The 16,049-nt window shown below is 51.3% G+C and overlaps 1 protein-coding gene across 4 annotated transcripts in view; it reads right to left on the reverse strand.

Annotated features, from left to right (window-relative positions):
• The window catches only part of URM1 (ubiquitin related modifier 1), a 36,982-nt gene extending 22,460 nt beyond the window's left edge, over window positions 1–14,522 (reverse strand). For 2 of the 4 annotated variants that reach the window (XM_036329492.1, XM_036329490.1), the window contains exons 1-4: window positions 13,917–14,087; window positions 10,028–10,098; window positions 299–523; window positions 9–90 (exon numbers count right to left, since the gene is read on the reverse strand). In XM_036329492.1, coding sequence (XP_036185385.1) covers window positions 9–90; window positions 299–523; window positions 10,028–10,098; window positions 13,917–14,062 — 524 coding nt within the window. In that variant the 5' untranslated portion in view covers window positions 14,063–14,087. Of the gene's footprint in view, window positions 1–8; window positions 91–298; window positions 524–10,027; window positions 10,099–13,916; window positions 14,088–14,388 lie in introns of those variants that run through there. The other 2 variants (XM_036329489.1, XM_036329493.1) reach the window with 2 other exon arrangements.
• Window positions 14,523–16,049: the final 1,527 nt, after the last annotated feature.

Here is a 16,049-nt window from a genome sequence, read left to right on the forward strand (position 1 = left end):
GGACTCACACACTGTCTCCCTGGATGAACAGCTCTGGCCGCTCTTTTAGCAAATTCTTCTTGATCCAGACAAGGAGGTTCCGGATGTCCCCTGGAGAGGAAGGCACAGAACAAACTACTGTCAAACCCAAATGATTCCTGCTGCCCAGTGCCTTGCCTGCACCAGAAGGAAGGGAACACGGGCTTTTTTAGAGCAGGCTGTCATGCCCCTGAACTCGTGGATTCCCAAGGGGAGGAAGTGGGTGAGCAGAGGCAGTGACCTGCCTGGAAGTCTGCAGAGAAAGGGTCACCTCGCTTACTGAAGGCTTGAAGAGGCAAGGGGGACTCAGGGCAGGCAGCAGGAGGAACTGTCACAGCTGCAGGGTTGGGAGACAGGCCCCCATCCACGAGTCCTGGAAACTGGTCTGAAGCTGCCACAGACTGGCTTCTGCAAGGGCCCTGAAGCGCCCCCTCCACCTTCCTCTGCCCAGCCAGTCCCGGGGGGAGGATTCCGCTTTGCTCCTGGAGGGTCTGCATACATTTCCCTTTGTGAGGGGAGAAAAACAATTGCTGAGCTGATACCATCAGTTAATTTCCTCCAGCAGAAGGAGAGAAGGATCCTTCACCAGCAGAGAGCTGACAAATCACTGCGCCCCAGCTCCCTTCACAGAGCGCCCCCCTCCCTGGGCTTGGGCAGCACCCTGAAGAGGCAAGAGATTCAGGGCCGAATGGGCCTCTCCTGCTCCCCTGGACGCTGACACCTGCCGCTGTGTTGCTGTGGGACGGCCACCTAGCTCTTTGCACATTATGCGGAGGCTCGGGGCCACTGTCCCCAGGGTCACCTCTCCTTTCCTAGGCACACAGACACCTGGCTCTCTAAGCTCCTCTGATGCCATGGCTCTCAGCTACCACTCCCCAACAGTCTGTCTCCCGAGGCTGCAGAAGTTCCTTCTCTCCCAGAGACAACTCCAGGACTGAAGGCCAACGAGACACCTAGTGTTGGAGAAGCCAGTGGAGGGCTTGGGGCTAGCTAGTCACCCCCACCCTGAGTCCATGTCTCAGGCCACGCTGGAGAAGGGCCTAGGCAATGCCTTGGTTTCTGCGCCTAGAGTCAGTCCTGGCACGTTGGTGAGGGAAAGGCTGCTGGGGCAAGGCAGGTCCAGCAGCATGTCACACACACACAGGACCAGCGCTGCTCGGGGTTGTAAGACACTCTCAATGGCCTGCATACCACCCTCCCTGGAGGCAGGCAGGCTACACACTGGTCCGGCTGGCTCACTGCTCCATGCCAACTTCCCTGGATCATATGTCAGAAGAGCACGGGACCATGGGCAAAGCGTCCACGGACTGAGACTGCCACCTTAAAAATTCCTTTTAAACAAAGCAGACGGTCCCTGGCGTGGGCAGGGGACGGGGAGCGTTGCCTCCAACGAGCTGCAGTCCATTTGGCCGCCTGGCTGTGCTCCCCTGAGGCCTGAGCTTCAGAAGTTTCCCCTTGGCCTCCATCTTGGCACTGTCTGGTGGGCCGCCAGCCCATACATCTTGTGGCCGCTCGATAGAACCGCCAGAGTCTGACACATCCATCAGCCAGCCCTGGCGGCAGGGTTCTGCCTGTGTGTGCAGAGGCACTGAGAGGGACTGGGCAGTGCCTGGCCTGAGGGCCACCAGCTGCACCTCCACAACCTGGCCATCCTGTATAGAAACAGACCCAGTTGTGTAAAAGGAAGAGGCTTCTATTTCACTCTGGAGATGCTGGGGGTGTGGGGGGTGGTGGTGGCTAGTAGTCATGTCAGGGTCATCAGAGTGATAGCACCATCCTGGAGTCCCAGAGGGGTGGGCTCGGGGTGAGTCTGCTGCCGGTGCTGGCTCATTTATCATGATGCTCTTCTTTGCTGAGGTCATTCCCTCCCTCCACTGCACCCCTCAGGCCTGCCCACATTCTTGATAACCTGTTACCATGGTGAGGCCACCACATCACCATTCTTATTGTTCCCCCATGCCTGGATTTGGGGGTGGGGAGAGATGGGACTCAGAGCAGGCTGCAAGGGCCACTAGGCCTGGCCTCAAACCCCCCCCCCCCCCCCCCCCAGGGACATCTTGCTAGGCTTGCTGAGGCCCAGACAATATGCAAATGGCCTCCAAGCCAGATGGTCGGCTTCCAAAGGCACCCAGGGGAGGAGGAAGGGTTAGGCAGAGTCAGGGGCTGGTGGCTTGAGGATGGCTCTGGGGAATCTCACTTTTACCTTCCTGCTGAGTCCTGCTGCCTTCCCACTTCTACAGAGGGCGTTTTCCCTGCTGGGATCCCATGCAATCATTCTCAAGATAAATATTTACTGAGCAACTAGTAGTGCCAGGTGCTAGGGAGATGGCGGTGAGCAAGACAGACACGGCCTACCCTCATGGAGCCGACAGGCCAGCAGGGAGGCCAGCCATTACTTATTTAATGAGTTATGATAAATGCTCCTTTGTGTAGGGTTGGGAAAAACTTTTCTGAGGATGTTAACATTGAAGCTGAGGCCTGGAGAATGACTAGGGTAGGATGGGGGAGCAGAAGGAAGAACATATGGGAAGACCTGAGGCAGGAGGGAATTGGCAGGTTCAAGATAACAGAACAGAGAAGGCAAGAAGGTTGGCATGAGCAGTTTTAGGGGCCAGATCTGGAAGAGACTTCACTCTCCCTGTGAAGCCCAGGGCTATTCACCAAATCTGTGCTCTGAGGGCACAGAACCCACACTGCCTGGAACTGTGCTCTGTGCTTCTCTGCCTTGACACACGTATCAAGATTCCGCTCAAAGTACAGTCACCAGTACTAGAGTGTTCTGAGGACCCAGCACTGGCCATAGCACACAGCACAGAAGCTTACACACAGCCCTGGACTCCATCACTTCCTAGTTGTGTGACCTTGGGTAAAGATTTCATGAGCCTCAGCTTCCTTCTTTGCAAAAATGGGAATGTAAGAGTCTCATAGGGCTGTTGTGAGGATCGAATGAGATGATTCATATAAAGCTCTTGGCCCTGTGCCTGGCATATCAATGCTGTAATTCTTCTACGATTCAGAAGAACCAGTACCTTTTGCCCTCTCTTGATGCCCTGGGCTTCCATACTCTGCCCGGGGGTCTAGGATCCTGGGGATATGTTCAGACCACTTTGGAGAGTGGAGTACAGTCAGCCAACCATTAATCAGACAGTGCTGGGACTAGCTGGGATTTTTTGTGTGGGATTCACTCTCTTTCTTTTTTTCAATCCTCACCCAAGGATATGCTTTTATTGATTTTAGAGAGAGAGGAAGGGAAAGAGAAACATCAGTTGGTTGCCTACCGTACATGCCTCCACTGGTATGTGCAACCTAGGTATGTGCCCTGACCAGGAATCGAACCCACAACCTGTTGGTGTATGGGACAATACTCCAACCAACTAAACCCCTCGCCCCCGTCTGGGAGGATTCACTAACTTGGAGAGTGGTGACGGAGCCCCAGACACTGGCCTTCTCTCTATTTTGGATGTTCAAATCCCAAAGATGCTGCCAGGACAACCCAGCTAGAAGGAACCACATCCCGAGGCCCTGGGTGCTAGAGGCCAGACTGCCCCTAGGCACGCCGCCCCAGAAGGAGAGGAGCACCCAAACACAAGGTTTCCAGTGCAGGAGGCCTGGGACCCGGCCTGCCCATTGGGGAAAAGTCAGTGATAAGCGATGGGGGCTGCTTGCTGCCTGTGGCGGAATGGTTAAGGATTTGGGTTCTGGAGCCGGGACGTGTGTGCCAGATGGCCTTGATAGGAAGTCACTTTACCTCTTTAAGTTTCAATGGCATCCTCTGACAATTTGGGACAATAATCCAACCACCAAAGAGTTGCCGTGAGGATTCAGGCATAAGGCTAGCAGCAGGCCAACACAGCATCACACACACAGGACAAATGTACATTTGCCCAGTGAGTTAGGAGTCTTTATCCTATGGGCTACCAGAACCTCCTAAAAGCTGCTGGCAAGCCCTAACCGGTTTGGCTCAGTGGATACAGCGTCGGCCTGAGGACTGAAAGGTCCCAGGTTCGATTCGGCTAAGGCAGTGGTCGGCAAACTGCAGCTCGCGAGCTACACGCGGCTCTTTGGCCCCTTCAGTGTGGCTCTTCCACAAAATACCAACTTCTGCGCATGGGCCACGAAGTTTCAATCGCACTGTACGTGCGCGCCCACACGTGGTATTTTGTGGAAGAGCCACACTGAAGGGGCTAAAGAGCCACATGTAGCTTGCGAGCCGCGGTTTGCCGACCACGGGGCTAAGGGCATGTACCTTGGTTGCGGGCACATCCCCAGTAGGAGGTGTGCAAGAGGCAGCTGATCGATGTTTCTCTCTCATCGATGTTTCTAACTTTCCATCCCTCTCCCTTCCTCTCCGTGAAAAATCAATACTGTATATTTTTTTCTTTTAAAAAAAGCTGCTGGCAATAGGGCACCATGATGCCCCTTAGAGAGCGTCTAAAAAGGCTCCCACCAGAATCCCTCACCCTGGTGGACTTGTCCTTGCCTGGGAACACTGGCCACCCACTGTGACACGCCCCCCCCCCCCCACGACACACCCCATAGTGTCAAGCCTAGATTCTCAGACTGAAAGAGAACAACCTCAAGGTCTTATCAGATATTGAATCCTGGCTGCAACAGACCCTCATCCAGCCTCTCTCTGACGCTTCAGGGAGAGTTTTCCCCCAACCAGAAATCTATCTTCCTGTCACTCCACTGAGCCTGGCTGGTCCCCGGGGACCATGCCAGCAAATGTGTCCCCTCATCCCCATGCCTGCCTTGCAGATTTGGGAGAGATGGATCCTGGCTCCCCCGAGTCTTCTCTTCCATAGGTTAAACCACTCCTGTCCCCACCAAGTCTACTAGGCTCCAAGCAAGGCTCTTCTGGGAGCCCACCCCAGGCCTTAGTTGAAAAGGGCAAAGAATGAGCTGAGATGGGGGGAATAAAAGAGAAGAGAGGGTAGAGAGAACATCAGAGGGTCCATTTACAAGTGAATGGGGGTAAGAAAGGAGCAGTTTGTGGGCTAAACTGGCCTCAGAAGGAGGTTTACAGATGTGCAAAGGGACGCTCCTCATTGTTTAATTAAGCAGAAAGTGGATCTTTTCAAAAGCAATTTTGCACAGGGACTGGGGTGGGGGTGGGGGGTTGTAGGGGAGAGGATGGCAGTGGGGAGGGGATCTGCAAACAGGCCGAGAGTAAAGAAAAGAACAGCTGGCCCCAGAGAGGCTGTGAAATGCATAATAAGCAGTTTAAAGCACACGGGAGCTCTCTCCAGCTCCTACCCTCCCTAGTCAGCCACCCTTTAACACAATGGCAGGACAGAGGAAGAGGGGCAGGGAAAGGTGAGGCCAACACGTCTCCTCCTGGGGGTCAGGGCAGGTAATGCCCCTGGTGGGGCAGTCTGTCTACCGATGTTTTGGGTTTGCTCCAGGCCACTGACCACCATGCATAGGTTGGAAGCCTTGAGTTAAAGGGATCAAAAAGCCAGCCCCCAGCAGCCACAATGCCCAAAGCTGGTGGGTGCCCAGATGACCTGTTTCATGGAAATGGCTATTAAGATGTCCCCCTACAACATGGTGGAGAACCTTTTTTTTTTTTGCCAAAGGCCATTTGTATATTTACATTATTTGTGGGCCATACAAATTTATCAACTTAAAAATTAGCCTATGCCCTAACCGGTTTGGCTCAGTGGATAGAGCGTTGGCCTGCAGACTGAAGGGTCCCAGGTTCGATTCCGGTCAAGGGCATGTACCTTGGTTGCGGGCACATCCCCAATATGGGATGTGCAGGAGGCAGCTGATCGATGTTTCTCTCTCATCGATGTTTCTCTCTATCCCTCTCCCTTCCTCTCTGTAAAAAATTAATAAAATATATTTTAAAAAAATAAAATAAAATAAAAAAATCAAAAAAAATAAAATAAAATAAAATAAAAAAAAAATTAGCCTACTATATTTGGTCAAACATTTAATTAACTCACTCCAATGCCGTGGCAGGGCCAGACTAAGTGATTTCCTGGACCTTATATGGCCCACAGGCCAGATGTTCCCCATCCCTGCTTCCCAGAATTGTATACTTGCTTTGAAAGCAATGTTTCCAAAAATGTAGATGTCAAATAGATAACCAAATCAGTGAAGATGAAACCTAGCCCAACCTCCCATTGTACAGATGGGAGAACAGGCTCACAGAAAGAAGTGACTCGCTATTGTGCAAAGCCAGGCTCCTTGCTTGCAGTTTCACCCACTTAGGCTTTGCCCATCCTCTTCTCCCAAATTGGCCGGGTTGGAAGCTGTCCCCTGGCCCAAGACCCAGGGCCCTGCAGTTTCCTTGTTTGTGAGACTTGTCACAACCCATAAACTTATGGCTGCTATTTTCTCTGCTGGAGTCTCCAGGACCTACTTGGCCAAGTGGCAGTCCCTGGGCTGGGAAGGCTGCCAGACAACAGATCTGGGCACGGGCCGGGGAGAAGAGTAAGACTCTCCCAGTGGCAACTGTTGGGCTCCCATGTGCCAGGGTAAGGCCTGGCAGCTGCCAACCAGCTCTGCGGCTGCGATGTGACCCAAGCCTCTGGGCACAGCAGGGCAAAAATGGGAACCAGAAGCAGAGTAACAGCCAAGGGCCCAAGACTGAGCAAAGGGACCATTTCCGCTTCCTTCTCGTCTCCTTTTCTTTCATTCCAGAGAGGGGAGGCTAGGCCCCACCTGCCCTGTAAGCAGCAAATGGAGGAGGAGGGATCGCAAACCTGGTTAGCCCACCTTCCTGAGTAACTCTGGACAGTCTCCTTTCTCTTGGTTTGGTTTCCTTGATGATAGATAATATTTGCTGGAGTCATTATGAGAATCAAAATAAGTAGCTGTTGAAAGCATGAATATAAATGAAAGTGTAAAAACTGGAAAGTACACTGCAGGTGTGAGATGTTATGTGACTCAGGAAGCCTCTTAGGGTAAATGATGATGGGTTAGAGCAGCCGTGGGCAAACTACGGCCCATGGGCTGGATCCGGCCCATTTGAAATGAATAAAACTAAAAAAAAAAAAAAAAAGACCGTACCCTTTTATGTAATGATATTTACTTTGAATTTATATTAGTTCACACAAACACTCCATCCATGCTTTTGTTCCGGCCCTCCGGTCCAGTTTAAGAACCCATTGTGGCCCTTGAGTCAGAAAGTTTGCCCACCCCTGGGTTAGACCCTGAAATCCGGTTCTGAATTCCAGCTCTGCCATGTAAACAACTGTATGACTGGAGTAAGACACATGACACGCGAGTTTGGGTGGCCACTTTTAAAAATGGAATGACATGCCCTGACCGGTTTGGCTCAGCGGATAGAGCATCGGCCTGTGGACTGAAAGGTCCCAGGTTCGATTCTGGTCAAGGGCATGTACCTTGGTTGCGGGCACATCCCCAGTAGGAGGTGTGCAGGAGGCAGCTGATCAATGTTTCTCTCTCATCGATGTTTCTAACTCTCTATCCCTCTCCCTTCCTCTCTGTAAAAAATCAATAAAATATATATTTAAAAATAAATAAATAAATAAAAATAAAATAAAATAAAAATGGAATGATAGCTACCGCCTAGGAATCTGTGACAATTATCTGCACAACCAATTGGGGCTTTGCCAACCACGCCAAACTCAGCACGTGCCTCTCATGACACTGGACTTCTTTCAGTGCCTTGACATTCTGAGGCCTTTCACCAGGGGGTCTTTCCAAGGGCTACCTGCTTTGCTTGAAGCAGGCCCCACACCCTCTGCTGTCCCTCCCATTTACCGGGCTGACTTAGCCTCCAGGTCACCTCTTCAAAGAGGCCTTCCCTGACCACCTGTTGTCTAATTGAAAGCACCCCTTTGCTCTCATGCCCGTGACAACCACTTGTACAGTTATACATGTATGTATCTACTTATCTATTGCCTGGCACCACTTCCGTAAGCTCCATTATTAGGGCAAGAACCATATCTGGCCATAACCGGTTTGGCTCAGCGGATAGAGCGTCGGCCTGTGGACTGAAAGGTCCCAGGTTCGATTCCGGTCAAGGGCATGTACCTTGGTTGCGGGCACATCTCCAGTAGGGGGTGTGCAGGGAGGCAGCTGATCGATGTTTCTCTCTCATCGATGTTTCTAACTCTCTATCCCTCTCCCTTCCTCTCTGTAAAAAATCAATAAAATATATTTAAAAAAAAAAAAAAGAACCATATCTGTTTCACTAGCACCGAATACCCAGTAACTAGTACTATGCCTGGCAAAAAGGAGGCGCTCAAATTAATATATTCCAACTACAGGAAAGAATAAAGTACTAATTGGAATGAACTGCATATAATTTAGAAAAAAAAAGCTAAGTTAAACATAACTACTGTAATAATGAGAAGAAAAAAAAAAGAATAAAGTACTAGTATTCAGTGAGCATTTGGCCAATGAATGAATAAAAGGGTTGGGATTATTAAACGTGGGGACATTCGTGCCATGCAAATGCAAGGGAAAATCAATCCTAATTTGTGGTATTTTAATCACTGCCCAGCCAGGTCTTTAAGGCTTCTTCTGAGAGCCTCTTGTTCCCTCCCAAAGTCGCATGGCCATCAGTCAAACTAAGAAACAGTCACCTGCATCCCCCTGGCTCTTTCCCTCCCGAGGACACACACAATCCCACAACCCTGACATTTAACCCCAGCCTCATACCCACCACCAGCTGAAAGGGGGCAGTGCCCTGGTCCTTGGTGAGTGTCCCCCAACCTCTGAATGTGGCACGTAGACCTACCTTGTGCCACTGCTCTCAGACCCGGAGGAGGAGCAGAGATAACCTTGGCAGCCAGTGAATTTGGGGAATAATTGTTTGATTCCTGGCAGATGAGTGTCCAGTTCCAGAAGAACCCTGTCAAACCGCCCTGACCTTTTCTTCTGCCTGCCTCCAGGAACCCCATTCCCCTGCCTCCTAACGACTGATTCCTCTTCTCCCCTGAAGCGTCTGGGCCCTAGGGAAAATGGCTCTCAGTCCTGAGGGTCCTGAGCATTCTTCTCTGACGAGGACCCACTGCTAGGACTGTGGTGCCTCTCCACAGTGATGCCACCCCTGCCTCTAGGCTACACTGATATTTACCCAGCTGGACCTCTTCAACCCCATTAGGGCAAGAACCGTATCTGTTTCACTAGCACCGAATACCCAGTAACTAGTTCTATGCCTGGCACAAAGGAGGCCCTAAAGTGGGCTTCCCACTCCCTGCCCCTCCAGAGTTTGAAGGCAGGAACTGGCTCTCATTCATGGCTGTCTCCCCAGTGCCTGGTACATGGTCTGCCACACAGGAAGTGCTCAGTATATGTTTGTTAAAGAAAGATGAACCGGTATTTAAATGGACAAATGAAAAAAGCCCATTGTCTCCCTCAGTCATCCTCCCTCCTCCAGCCTCCTTTCTGGCTGGGTATCTTCTTCTCATCTGAATCCTCTTACCACAATGTGAGCCCATGTGCCTTTTCCCATCCGCGGTGAGGATTACCCACCTTCGTGAGAGCATCTCTCTGCTGCCATATAATAATAATAAAGATGCTCCCTTAGCCCTGGCCAAGTAGCTCGGCTGGTTAAAGCATTATCCTGATACACCAAGACTGTGGGCTTAATTCCCGGTCCGGCACATACCAGAAGCAACAAATGAATGCATAAATAAGTGGAACAACAAACTGATGTTTCTCCCTTCCTTCCTTTCTCTCTAAAATCAATAAAGGAAAATATTTTAAAAATTAAATTAATAGAGACGCTCCCTTTAGCAACCCTGAGAGCTGGAGCTTACCATGCCTACTTCACAGATAAGCACACTAAATCTAGGAGAGGCGAGGGCACTGGCCTAAGGGCCTAAGGGGATGCACACTTAACCCACATTCAGAACCCACGCCACCACCCTCCTGCAAAGCTGGCTGGTCTGAGAGAGGATGGCGATCTCTCTTCCTCCTTCCCTCTGGCCAGGAAATCTGACCTATTCCCACTTGAACGGGGTTGAATGACCCTGTAGACTCCTGCCCAGCGTACCCAGAGAGGGGCTCAGACGCCCATACTCACAGGGCTCCTCCTGTCCAGGCAAGGTGACCTGATGTTTTTTCACACCGTCGAACAGGAGCTCCGCGCCACCTCTGCAAAGGAAGGCAGAGAAAGACAGCCAGGTCAGTCCTGCACACACCTCGCTGAGAATGAAAACTGCAGAGGGGGCTGGCACCAGAGCACACGAGATGCCGAGACCCAAGGTTCAGGAACACCTTGGGTGCCAGTGACTGACTCCTGATGTGGTCAAGTGGGAGAAATCATTTTCACCAATAACCAAGCATTCAATCTGCAGACCCTTGTTTTCACTCCTCTGCTTTCTCGAGAGGCAGCTTAGCACACAGGTAAAGGTTGGGTGCTTTCCGCCTCGAGATGGAGACCAGCCTCCACCCCTGCCTGACACCGGGGCCCCAGGCATGTGACTCCGTGTTCTCAAGCCTTAGCCTTTCCATCTACAAAAATGTTGAGAAGCCACCATGAGTCACACTGCAGACCCTGTATGTGTTGAGGGGTTTCCTCTGGCCAGGTGAGGGTTTGAAATGTCCCTGCTGTGCCAACCACTGCTGGCCTGGTGGCACACCACAGTGCCGGAGGGTAAGAGATTTCACCAGGCTTAGCAATTTACAAGCCCATTCTTCATCTCATTTCATCCTCAGGGCATCCCAGGGAAGGAAGAAGGGAGGCAGACGTTATTAACGCTATCCAATGGAGAAGCAGAAGCCTGAAGAAGTTAAGTGACCTGTCTAAAGTCACAGAGGCAGTGGCTGAACTAGGCTTTGAAGTCTAACTGGTTTCTGCTTAGCCCTGGCAGCCTTAGCAGAAAAAAAACACAAGACACCCCTCCCCCCCAAAGGTCAGAAAGCCCCTTGAGGGTAGAATTTGGTTCACTTCTGTGTGCCAACACCAGACAAGGGAAGGCCGGTTCAGCAGAGATGCTCAGAGACAACTCCAGAAGCCTGGGCTTATGATGTGGACACCAGGACTCTTTCGGGGCCCCACACTGCTTCTCCCCCTGGGTCTCCTGATCCCATTGCAGACTTCATGTGGATCTTAACTGAGAAGGCCTTAAAAGGCCTTTGACAAGATGTGAGGCCTCCCACCCTACCACTCTTTCCCAATTTCAGAGAACAGAGATGTCCTGAGACATGCCACTGGGAGGCAAAGGCAAGGCAAGCATTGTCATGGGGGAAACATGGGGCGACTGTCATCCAAACAAGGTTATGCTTTGTTGATGCAGAAATGTGGAGGGGGAGAGGAGGCCCATCTGTGGCCGCGCACAGGGCCATTTCAGCTGCAAGCCTGCACAGAGCCTCCATTTATCCCCTTCCAAGAGCCTCGTTCTCTCCTGGGTGGGGGCTGGCACATGCAGCAGCTGGGGTGGGGGAGGGCCACAGGCAAGGGGCTCAGAAATTGGGGGGTCAGAGAAAAGGGGTGGGAGCTGGAGACATTGGGACCCAGGCAAACAACCAAGAATGGCCAAACCTGGTGGTGCCAGGCTCAGAGGCCGAGTCTGTTTTTCCCTTTGCGAGCAGATGAAGAGAGAGCCAGGGAGTGACCTCGCTCAGAGAGTGACCTGTCACCGCTGGGTTCACTAGCTCACCGAGAGGGGTGTGTGCTGTCAGCACACCTGGAGGGGGTGAGGTGTCTGCCCAGACTCTGGCATGATACAGGGAGGCAGGCCAGGGTCCTGTTTTGGCCCCATTGGAGAACCAAAGCCAGACTCTTTTATGTCGGCATAGTTTGCTCTTCAAGGTCAATTACGGAATTCTATCTTAAGATACCTCATCTTTCTTCCAGTCCCCAATTCTTGGCGGGAGTGTTTCTTGGTACCAGTGACTGGTATAGACATTCCCAAAATTGCCTTCACTTTTTCTAGCTTATCATCTTCTTATCTCTCTCTCTCTCTCTCTCTCACACACACACACATACAAACATACGTATATAAAATATATTTTTTTGATTTCAGAGAGGAAGGGAGAGGGAGAGAGACAGAAACATCAATGAGAATTATTGATCGGCTGCTTCCTGCACCCCCCTACTAGGGATTGAGCCCGCAACCTGGGCATGTGCCCTGACCAGGAATCGAACCATGACCGAACCGTGACCTCTTGGTTCATAGGCTGATGCTCAACTACTGAGCCACACCAGCTGGGCTTATGTTATATTTTTTAATTTTTGTTTATTTCCCCTCTACCGGTTGGAATGCAAGCTCTGCCTAAAACAAGGCCTGACACATAGCAGGCACTCAGTTTGCCACGAGTGAAAATGCCCATTTCTCCCACTTCTCTAACTTCATTCCCTCCCTTTGTCCATACCTCCAGGCTCAGGAAGAAGGAAAAGAGAAGAGGAGGAGGGAATCTCATATCTGCACCACAGGAACAAAACACACCTATACTACAGACTTTGAATCCTGTGTGACCTAAGAAAATGCTGTGCTAAGGGCAGTTCAGGAGGGAAGACAAAGGAGGGCAGAACTGATAAGAGTGAGAAAGGTCTGAGTGGTCCTCTGGGAGGGGCTGGGAGGACATCTGCTCAAGGGGGAGAGGCCAAGTCCTCACCCAGACTCTTCAAGGACCACAGTGGCCGCTTCTATGCAAATCTGCTAAGGTTCAGAGTGAAGGGTGAAGGGAGTCTGCTAAGAAACGTAGGAAATTAACGGAAGGCCAGGGACAAAACCAGGCACTGAGAAAAGAACAAAGAGAGAAGGTATCTGGGTTTGGTACACATCTTGGGCATTCCTGCTTTCCTGAGGAGCTGTGATTCTCATGGGACACTGTGGTGGATGGAGGTGTTAGGAGGTGGGTAAATGGGTGCAGGAATGCTGTCCTGCCCTGTTGGGGCTCACTGTTGCTCTTGGGGATAAGGGAGGCTGAGGCTAGACAGTCTGGCCAGAAAAGGGGTAATTAAGCTGGTCTATAAGCTCTGGAGGCAAGGAGCATATCTTCTTCACAGGAATTCCCTACTGCTGACAGACAGAAGACATTTTTGATCAACAAATACCATGTCTGACTCAGTGGGACTGAAAGGTGAGGCTGGCTGTAGATAAACCTTAACATCGGTAGTCGGCAGCTTCCCCATTTTCAGCTCTGCTAAGGCCTGTCAAAGCAGCAGGGATCTCCTGGAACCTCTACGCTATGGGGGCCATGGCTGGGCCAAGGGTCAGTGAAGCAAAACAGTCAGGAGTCCAAACCAGTATGGTTCTAACTGGATCCAAGGAGCTAGACAATATCATCAATTAAAACGCATTTAACATTCATGAGGCTACCTCCCCCTAAGGGACAGAAATGCTGAACACTGGAGAACATGCACAGAGTTCCATTTATCTTTGTATCCTCCGTGTCTGGCTCACTGCCTGGCACATGGTAGGCACTCAATAAATGACTAGTGAATAAACTACCCAATGAAGGGAAAGCATGAAAGAAACTGGGGGCATCCAATATAAGAAAAGGCATTTAGGGACAGAGGTTTTATATCCCCATTTCAGACTTTTCCTTTCACATAAGCCTTGGCTTGTTTCCCTTCCCAACACCCCCCCCCCCCAACACCCCTCCTCCCTCCGCACACACACACACTCTCAAGCTTCCATATGACTGGAAATTACACCACCCACCTCTTAGGCCCTAAGACTTAGGGTGTCAGTTCCTTTGCCTTCTAAGCTCAGCAGTTTCTCTCAGCTCTGAAATCATATACAGAGGACAGAAAGCAGTGGTTTGAGGAGACACCCTCCCTGATCAGTGTTTCTTCAGCTACTGTTATGCATATTCCGATTACTGTACTTTTCATCTGTGCACACTGTACTGTCAGGGTTAGTCTTCCCCACTGCACTACCTTATCCCTCTATCTCCACCTGCCTGCAGACAGGCTCAGTCAATGTACTGAACGTCCTAAAAGGGGCTCCGGTATGTTTAACCTGAGAAAGAGAAGGAGTCTCGTCTTGGCCACACATCCCACGAGAATCAAGGCTTCAAGAACCCTGAAGTGGACTTGCTGCCAGGAAAAAAGCATGCGGGAGTGTACGGTAGTCCTTCTGCGCTCTAGATCAGGTGCCAGACACATGGGCTTGGTCCAAAACGGGATCGGCAAAGAAGGCGGGGAGCCCGCCTGCCAACCATCACGCCTTTTGAGTCCGTCAGGGTAGAGGGTACTGAAGAGTGTCCGGAGCGCACCTCCCCGCCCGGCCGTGCGCCTCTATTCCCGGACTTACGGCCTCGTCGCCAAAGGAGACCGAGCCTTTCAGACCCTCCGAGGCGGATGGCGTAGCTCAAAGAACGCGCCAGAAACCTCGGAAATTCGGTCATGACAGGCCCCAAAGCAGAGGGAGAGGAGTTCTGGGCCTGAAGACTTCAATCCATCCCCACGGCGCCCCCAACTCTGTGACTCACCCGAACTCCACCTCCACTGATAAGGGCGCTGCCATGTTGAGGAAGCCGAGGTCGCAGGAAACTCCCTTCAACTTCCGGCGCTCCCGCCCCACTTCCGGTCTCCGCAGACGGAAGAGGCGGTGCCCAGGGAGCCGTTGTCCTCAGCTATTGGACAAAGGCCCGGAGTGGGCGGGGAAGGTCACGGGGGCCGGGGCAGGGGGTGGTCCTTTGAGTTGGTCCCTCACTGTCTTTTAGGGAAGGAGCTCAGACCCCAAGGTGGACAGCGCCCTGTAAGCCACACCCAGGCGGAGGAGAGCCCGCCGCTTCTTGGCGCAGCGACTGTGAGCCACGTTACTGTTTATCTTGGGATTAGTTACAAATATCTTGTCCGCACACCGCTTGTGCGAGCCCGTCCACCCTTCTGAATAAGTGACCCCTCCAGTCTTTATTTACAGCCCAGAAATCTCCCTCCTGAGCTCTCCGCTCGCCATCCAACCACCCCCTTCGCTGTCGAGTTGGATTTAACCCATTCTACAGATATTTACTGCACGTCCTCTGTGGACCAGGCATCTTGGTGGGTGCTGTGGGCGCGGTGGTGAACCGGCTGGACAAGATGCCACAGTTGAGTGGGGGAAACTAACGCTGATCATATAAACACATCAGCCTTCCTAGTAAATGTAAAACCTCAAAGAAGTGACTCAGAGTTTGAGCTGAGCTTTAAAGCCTGGGGAGAATTATCGAGGTGGATGTCAGGGGAGAGAAAGCTCCGGGAACATTCCAGTGTGGAGATCAGAAGGTGCAAAGGCTGTGGGTGGGAGAGCATGCTGGATCAACAGGACAGGAAGGTGCAAATTGGGGAACAGAGAACCTGATAAGAGATGGGGCTAGAAAAGTGGGCAGGGACCAAATCATGCCTTGTCAGCCAGGTAGGAATTTCAGTCTCTATTCTAAGAACAATGGGCGGCCTTTGAAGAGTTTTAAGAGGGGGCGACATTATTAGAACTGTTTCAAAATATCCTTTCTGGCTGCAGTGTGGAGAGTGGTTTGGAGAGGAACAAGGAAGAAGATAGGAGACCACTGGAGCCTGTTACAACAGCTCCGGGCACAAATGGAGTGAAGGGGATGTCTACTCAGCATTGGTAGAGTAGGGTGGCGTAGTCTGCTGGTTAAGGGCAGAATGATGTAATGGTTAAAAGGTTGAGTTCAACTACCATCTTACTATCTAGGTCCCACCACTTCCTAGCTGTATCTTTGGGCAAGTCCCTACACATCTTTGTGCCTCAGTTTCCTAGTCTGTAAAATGGAGATAATAAGAGCCCCTTCTTCATAGGGCTTTAGTGAGGACTAAACGAGTTTTTGGCACAGTGCCTCTTTCCCTAAAAAGGCTCTCACTTGTGTTCCCCATCTCAGGTATACCACTGCGACCCACTGCAACACTCAAACAAGAAACCTTGGACATTGTTCTTAATCCGCTCCTACACCCAGTCACCAAATCTGGACAAATGAGACATAGCCCTGGTTCTCAAACAGTGCAAAGGAATCCTGTGGTAAACGGAGAGGCCCCACATTCATCATGCTAGATAGGTCACTTCTCCTCTCTGGAACTCAGTTTCCCTAATCTGTAAAAAATGTTTAGGGCCAAAGGATCTTAAGGTCCCTTCAACAAACATATTCTTCTAAGA

Source organism: Myotis myotis, unplaced genomic scaffold (assembly GCF_014108235.1).
Source record: "Myotis myotis isolate mMyoMyo1 unplaced genomic scaffold, mMyoMyo1.p scaffold_m19_p_12, whole genome shotgun sequence".
In the NCBI taxonomy this organism is placed as follows: Eukaryota; Metazoa; Chordata; class Mammalia; order Chiroptera; family Vespertilionidae; genus Myotis; species Myotis myotis.